A 7,920-nucleotide genomic window follows, 5' to 3' on the forward strand; every position below is an offset into this window, starting at 1 on the left:
CGAGTTCCGCGCGGCGCGGGCGGACGACGGAGGCGGCAAGGTGACGTGGGAGCAGACGCGGTGGCTGATGAAGGAGTACGCGCTCCACAAGGGCGCGGACGCCTTCCGCGGCGCGACGACCGGCCCGGCCGGTGCCAACATGGACCTCGTGGTCTACAAGGTGTTCACGAAGCCGGTGGTCACTCCACCGCCGCCACCTGCACTCTCGAGCGAGGCGGAGAACCAGGCGAGGAAGGGCGCTGGATCTAGTTCAGACTCGGATGCGCCCAGGATTGTTTTCGACATTGATCTGAACAACTAAGCGCCCACGCCCGGGCTCGCTGTAGCAGAGGTCTCGTTTGATCCACGCACGGAACACGGAAGGGAATTAACCCAGCTGGAGGCATCTCCGTTGCAGCCAGCAAACGTTCGCCAAGGTTTTGATTTGCCTTCCATGGATTTTCGTTGGCAGCTGCATTGCTCTCTGAAAGTGGAGAAACTTGTACAAGTGAGAGTTGGTAGGAATGTTCCCGTTTGTTTCTTTACATATGATGACATTTTGATCTGTCTATCCTTCTATGGTCATCTTATACTCATACTGATTACTGCAATTGGCAAGAACAGATGAACTGTTATGTTTACTCCCAGATAGCTGTAAGACATCTTATCTTTCTTCAAGGCAGATGGTGCCTACATTTTCGCAAGCAAGTACGTAGCCATTTATACTGAAATGAGATCATGAAAATATATCAGTAGTTTGATTGTACACATCAGTGTGACTGTACATTCAGAAGTAGCAATGTGATTGATTATACACAGAGAACCTCTCGAAGGAAAAACTAACAAGTTACACTCCTAGAGAAAAACATGAACTGACGAAGTTGCAGCCTGGAGGTAGCCCTTCTTTACTGAGTATTTATAAGTCTAGGGTAGATAATGGTACTAGTAACTCATCACTACTTGTTGCACAAAAATTCTGCTGGGTCCAAGATCATGGACTTCCATTCATCTGTTCTAACACTGCATAATAGACTTCATAAACGACTCCCTTCCGACATGGCCATACAACATCCTGTTAAGAACGAACTGCTCAAGTCTCAGTCGTCTCCTCTTCGTCAAAGAAGTCCCAGAGGGCACCATAGTCACTTTCTGCTTCCAACCTCATCTTAGCAGATAGATCCATCTCTCCTAGGGATTCAAGACCCTTGACAAGTGTTATGTATGTTGTCCTGTCAGGTTCCGTGTCCCATAGTTTCATAAGACGGAAGCAGTCCATTGTTAATTGTGTGAACTCAGCATCTAAGAGTGTCTTCAGAAGCAGATTGAAACCATCCGTGTCAGGTTCCAATTGTTCCCTCTTCAGATACGAACAGGCTTTGCCAACCTCGGACCTCAATCCTTTCCTAGCAAGCACTGTAATAAGATCAACATACCAGAACAACCTAGGCTTGTACCAGTGCTCCTTTCGAATCTCATCAAAGACCTGACATAGATGACAAAACAAGAGGCATCTTAGTGTGCATTTCTCAGTTCCAGTCAACAAGTATCTGCTTGCCAGCATCATCTATTAATTAATCTAAATGCAGATAAGAATAAAAACTGTGCTAATGAATATGCAGTAAATTGTCATGCAAATACCCAAAAGAAAGCATTTACAAAACATATGATAATGGTAAAAGGGCAACAACAACAGACTAGATTAAGGTAACCCCGTGTACTGCCAATGAATTATCACCATTCATGACCAGCAGGCCCTCTCGCCAACGGCACGGGCACACTGTGTGGGACGCAATATCACTAGTTAGTATCTTTTGTGTGTTTTGGCATGTTCGGTCTAATAATATGACCACCACATGCAACTAGTGTCTCCGTTCTTCTTGATGAAAAGGCAGCACAACAGCCGGTTGCTCGACTAAAATTTATAACTCATGTAAATTTCGCACGTACAGCATTCGTTATGTAGAGTAAGAAAAACGTGCTATTTAAGATTCTTGTTGCAAGAATGATAAGGAACTATACCCACATTCCTCACTTCACAGATTTGTTCCTTCTGGTATGGTTGAGAAATGTCATCTATAGCACACCTACTGCAGCCATACAATGAAACAACATTGGTATGGAGCAAAGCAGGAACAATTCGGAGATCGGTGACTCATAAGTGGCCAGTGTACAGACTGTTTCCCAACAATGGTAGGTGATCTAAACAGACAGTTCGTGAATAGCCTAGGTTTCCTATAGTGACAAATCGGTGGAAATTGGTGGAGCAGGCTAGAAATACAAGTATACAACCTATCCACCATAATGTACAGGAATGCTCATAATCAGCAACTGTGAGTACACAACAGGCTAATCAACCATGTGAAAATATCTAGCTGAATCGTCAGTAATTTTGGTGCTCAGATTAAAATCCTGTGAATCCCAACTAATACACTCTGCTCCCAGTACTGCACACACAGCTTGGGTTATACCTTGAGTGCCAGGTGGGCCTCGCCCTGCGCCGCGAGCTCGCGGAAGACGGCGACCATGTCGGCCTTCAGCAGCCGCCGCAGCTTGGGGTCCGTCGCGACGGCGCTGCCGGCGGGGGCTCCAGAGAGGGTGGCGCGCTTGAGCGACTGGACGGCCTGGATGGCCTCGGTGCTGAGGTAGCGCCCCCGCTGCATCGGCTTCCGGTTCTTGCCCCGGTCCCGCATCGTGATGGTGGAAGATGTGCTCCGGCGAACAGCGGCGGTGGAAGTGGCTAGGCGGTGGGGTGAGAAGGCGAGCGACGAGGAGAGCATCGCCGTGCGGCGGCGGAAGTGCGGTAGTTTTGGATGAGGTGCGCATCAGGGAGAGAGGAAAAAGAATCACTGAATTTTGTTTTTCTTATTGGAATATATATGAACCTTTTTTTTTCTTGCAACGGAAACATTTTGCCCTGCAGCTGAAACTCCTAACCAAAATCAGACCAATACTTTCCTATTGATGAAAAGAATACATTCTACTTTGCCACACTATTTGAGCCGCACTTCCCTTCCTTCTTGTAACGCCCGGATAATTAAGCTACAGTAACCACCCACTAATGTTACCATGTCATCGCAATTACTTCTTAAAAAAAGTCTCGCTTCGTTACAAATTGAATTCAAATTCAGTTTAAACTAAAGTCAAATTAATATTTTCCTAACAACAAAATAAAATTGTTCAAAGTATTGCAATAATCCCAAAGCAATTATAAAAGCAAAACCAACATCTTATAAAATATTTAAATGTCCTAAAATAATAAAAACAGTGACCTAAACAGTAAATTAAATGTTGTTCTTAATTATAAAAATACTAATATGTTTTATCTAGGTGCCAAACTTTTTGTGGCAGAGGCCTAAGTAGTAATACTATTTTAGGAACTAAGTTTATAATTATATGACTAAAAATAAAAAGAAACAAAAATAAAATAAAACAGAAAAGTAAAGAATTAAACAAAAATTGCTAGACACGTGAGGCCTACTGCTATAGGAGGAGACCCAGCCCACCTCCACCTCTCCTACTAGCTCACGCTACAGTGGGAGCGGGGGATCGTGGCGGCCATCCACGCCTCTAGGGCCGCCGTGTCAAGCATCCAGTGCATCCCCGAGGAGGATAAGTTCGTCCCTTACCCCATCGACTAATCCTAGCCCCTCACTTCTCCCTCCTCGCGCTGCCTCTTTCTCCCCCGCAACGACCGGAGTCGTCGTCCCCGTAGCCTTCGTCGCCCACGCGCTCTCCGTCGTCCTCGCGCCCCGCCGAGGCGTCCAGAAGCTCCGCCAGCGACCGCTACGTCCTCCTCGACCACGAGCTCAAGCCAGGACCCCCTACATCATTGGGATCGAGCTTCGTTACCTCAGACCCCCGCCGGCGTTCGTCTTTGACTCCGGCGCCGTCGAGCCCTCCCCAAGCCCACTTAGCACCTCTACAGGATCGTTGTGAGCCCCTCTGTCGATTCTTCGCCTTTCCCCGTCATTTTTGAAGGAAATATGCCCTAGAGGCAATAATAATGTTATTATTTTATTTCCTTATATCATGATAAATGTTTATTATTCATGCTAGAATTGTATTATCCGAAAACATAATACTTGTGTGAATACATAGACAAACCAAACGTCACTAGTATGCCTCTACTTGACTAGCTCGTTAATCGAAGATGGTTATGTTTCCTAACCATAGACATGTGTTGTCATTTGATTAATGGGATCACATCATTAGGAGAATGATGTGGTTGACATGACCCATTCCATTAGCTTAGCACACGATCGTTTAGTATGTTGCTATTGCTTTCTTCATGACTTATAGGTGTTCCTATGAGTATGAGATTATGCAACTCCCATTTACCGGAGGAACACTTTGTGTGCTACCAAACGTCACAACGTAACTGGGTGATTATAAAGGAGCTCTACAGGTGTCTCCAAAGGTGAATGTTGGGTTGGCGTATTTCGAGATTAGGATTTGTCACTCCGATTGTCGGAGAGGTATCTCTGGGCCCTCTCGGTAATGCACATCACATAAGCCTTGCAAGCATTACAACTAATGAGTTAGTTGCGAGATGATGTATTACGAAACGAGTAAAGAGACTTGCCGGTAACGAGATTGAACTAGGTATTGAGATACCAACGATCGAATCTCGGGCAAGTAACATACCGATTACAAAGGGAACAACGTATGTTGTTGTGCGGTCTGACCGATAAAGATCTTCGTAGAATATGTAGGAGCCAATATGAGCATCCAGGTTCCGCTATTGGTTATTGACCGGAGACGTGTGTTGGTTATGTCTACATTGTTCTCGAACCCGTAGGGTCCGCACGCTTAAAGTTTCGATGACAGATATATTATGAGTTTATGAGTTTTGATGTACCAAAGTTAGTTCGGAGTCCCGGATGTGATCATGGACATGATGAGGAGTCTCGAAATGGTCGAGACATAAAGATTGATATATTGGACGGCTACATTCGGACACCGGAAGTGTTCCGGGTGATTTCGGAGAAAACCGGAGAGCCGGAGGGTTACCGGAACCCCCCCCCCCCCCTCGGGAGAAGTAATGGGCCATATGGGCCTTAGTGGAGAGAGAGAGAGGGGCAGCCAAAGGTGGGCAGCGCGCCTCCTCCCCCCTGGTCCGAATTGGACTAGGAGAGGGGGGGCGGCGCCCCCCTTTCCTTCTCCCTCCCCACGTCTTTCCCCCTCCTAGTAGGAGTCCTACTCCTACTAGGAGGAGGACTCCTCCTTGGCGCGCCATAGGGGCCGACCGGCCTCCTCCCCTTGCTCCTTTATATACGGGGGCAGGGGCACCCCTAGACACACAAGTTGATCCACGTGATCATATTCTTAGCCGTGTGCGGTGCCCCCTTCCACCATAATCCTCGATAATATTGTAGCGGTGCTTAGGCGAAGCCCTGCGGCGGTAGTACATCAAGATCGTCACCACGCCGTCATGCTGATGGAACTCTTCCCTGGCACTTTGCTGGATCGGAGTCCGGGGATCGTCATCGAGCTGAACGTGTGCTAGAACTCTGAGGTGCCGTAGTTTCGGTGCTTGATCGGTCGGGCCGTGAAGACGGACGACTACATCAACTGCGTTGTCATAACGCTTCCGCTGTCGGTCTACAAGGGTACGTAGATCATACTCTCCCCTCGTTGTTATGCATCACCATGATCTTGCGTGTGCGTAGGAAATTTTTTGAAATTACTACATTCCCCAACAGTGGCATCCGAGCCTGGTTTTATGTGTTGATGTTATATGCACGAGTAGAACACAAGTGAGTTGTGGGCGATATAAGTCATACTGCTTACCAGCATGTCATACTTTGGTTCGGCGGTATTGTTGGACGAAGCGGCCCGGACCGACATTACGCGTACGCTTACGCGAGACCGGTTCTCCCGACGTGCTTTGCACAAAGGTGGCTAGCGGGTGACAGTTTCTCCAACTTTAGTTGAACCGAGTGTGGCTACGCCCGGTCCTTGCGAAGGTTAAAACAGCACCAACTTGACAAACTATCGTTGTGGTTTTGATGCGTAGGTAAGATTGGTTCTTGCTTAAGCCCGTAGCAGCCACGTAAAACTTGCAACAACAAAGTAGAGGACGTCTAACTTGTTTTTGCAGGGCATGTTGTGATGTGATATGGTCAAGACATGATGCTAAATTTTATTGTATGAGATGATCATGTTTTGTAACCAAGTTATCGGCAACTGGCAGGAGCCATATGGTTGTCGCTTTATTGTATGCAATGCAATTGCGCTGTAATGCTTTACTTTATCACTAAGCGGTAGCGATAGTCGTGGAAGCATAAGATTGGCGAGACGACAACGATGCTACGATGGTGATCAAGGTGTCGCGCCGGTGACGATGGTGATCACGACGGTGCTTCGAAGATGGAGATCACAAGCACAAGATGATGATGGCCATATCATATCACTTATATTGATTGCATGTGATGTTTATCTTTTATGCATCTTATCTTGCTTTGATTGACGGTAGCATTTTAAGATGATCTCTCACTAATTATCAAGAAGTGTTCTCCCTGAGTATGCACCGTTGCGAAAGTTCTTCGTGCTGAGACACCACGTGATGATCGGGTGTGATAGGCTCTACGTTCAAATACAACGGGTGCAAAACAGTTGCACACGCAGAATACTCAGGTTATACTTGACGAGCCAAGCATATACAGATATGGCCTCGGAACACAGAGACCGAAAGGTCAAGCGTGAATCATATAGTAGATATGATCAACATAGCGATGTTCACCAATGAAACTACTCCATCTCACGTGATGATCGGACATGGTTTAGTTGATTTGGATCACGTAATCACTTAGAGGATTAGAGGGATGTCTATCTAAGTGGGAGTTCTTTAGTAATATGATTAATTGAACCTAAATTTATCATGAACTTAGTACCTGATAGTATCTTGCTTGTTTATGTTTGATTGTAGATAGATGGCCCGTGCTGTTGTTCCGTTGAATTTTAATGCGTTCCTTGAGAAAGCAAAGTTGAAAGATGATGGTAGCAATTACACGGACTGGGTCCGTAACTTGAGGATTATCCTCATTGCTGCACAGAAGAATTACGTCCTGGAAGCACCGCTGGGTGCCAGGCCTGCTGCTGGAGCAACACCAGATGTTATGAACGTCTGGCAGAGCAAAGCTGATGACTACTCGATAGTTCAGTGTGCCATGCTTTACGGCTTAGAATCGGGACTTCAACGATGTTTTGAACGTCATGGAGCATATGAGATGTTCCAGGAGTTGAAGTTAATATTTCAAGCAAATGCCCGGATTGAGAGATATGAAGTCTCCAATAAGTTCTATAGCTGCAAGATGGAGGAGAACAGTTCTGTCAGTGAGCATATACTCAAAATGTCTGGGTATAATAATCACTTGATTCAATTGGGAGTTAATCTTCCAGATGATTGCGTCATTGACAGAATTCTCCAATCACTGCCACCAAGCTACAAGAGCTTCGTGATGAACTATAATATGCAAGGGATGAATAAGACTATTCCCGAGCTCTTCGCAATGCTGAAAGTTGCGGAGGTAGAAATCAAGAAGGAGCATCAAGTGTTGATGGTCAACAAGACCACTAGTTTCAAGAAAAAGGGCAAAGGGAAGAAGAAGGGGAACTTCAAAAAGAACAGCAAGCAAGTTGCTACTCAAGAGAAGAAACCCAAACCTGGACCTAAGCCTGAAACTGAGTGCTTCTACTGCAAGCAGACTGGTCACTGGAAGCGGAACTGCCCCAAGTATTTGGCGGATAAGAAGGATGGCAAGGTGAACAAAGGTATATGTGATATACATGTTATTGATGTGTACCTTACTAATGCTCGCAGTAGCACCTGGGTATTTGATACTGGTTCTGTTGCTAATATTTGCAACTCGAAACAGGGACTACGGATTAAGCGAAGATTGGCTAAGGACGAGGTGACGATGCGCGTGGGAAATGGTTCCA

General features: G+C 46.2%; 1 protein-coding gene across 1 annotated transcript; it reads right to left on the minus strand.

Annotated features, from left to right (window-relative positions):
• Positions 1-710: 710 nt before the first annotated feature.
• LOC123189515 (protein THYLAKOID ASSEMBLY 8, chloroplastic) lies at positions 711-2,819 on the minus strand. The gene is made up of 2 exons (XM_044601942.1): positions 2,448-2,819; positions 711-1,462 (listed from the first exon to the last, which is right to left on the minus strand). The coding sequence occupies exons 1-2, from the start codon at positions 2,754-2,756 to the stop codon at positions 1,070-1,072; spliced, it is 702 nt and encodes a 233-aa protein (XP_044457877.1). The 5' UTR covers positions 2,757-2,819; the 3' UTR covers positions 711-1,069.
• Between the last annotated feature and the right edge of the window lie 5,101 nt (positions 2,820-7,920).

This window comes from Triticum aestivum, chromosome 2A, assembly GCF_018294505.1.
Source record: "Triticum aestivum cultivar Chinese Spring chromosome 2A, IWGSC CS RefSeq v2.1, whole genome shotgun sequence".
NCBI classification, from domain to species: domain Eukaryota; kingdom Viridiplantae; phylum Streptophyta; class Magnoliopsida; order Poales; family Poaceae; genus Triticum; species Triticum aestivum.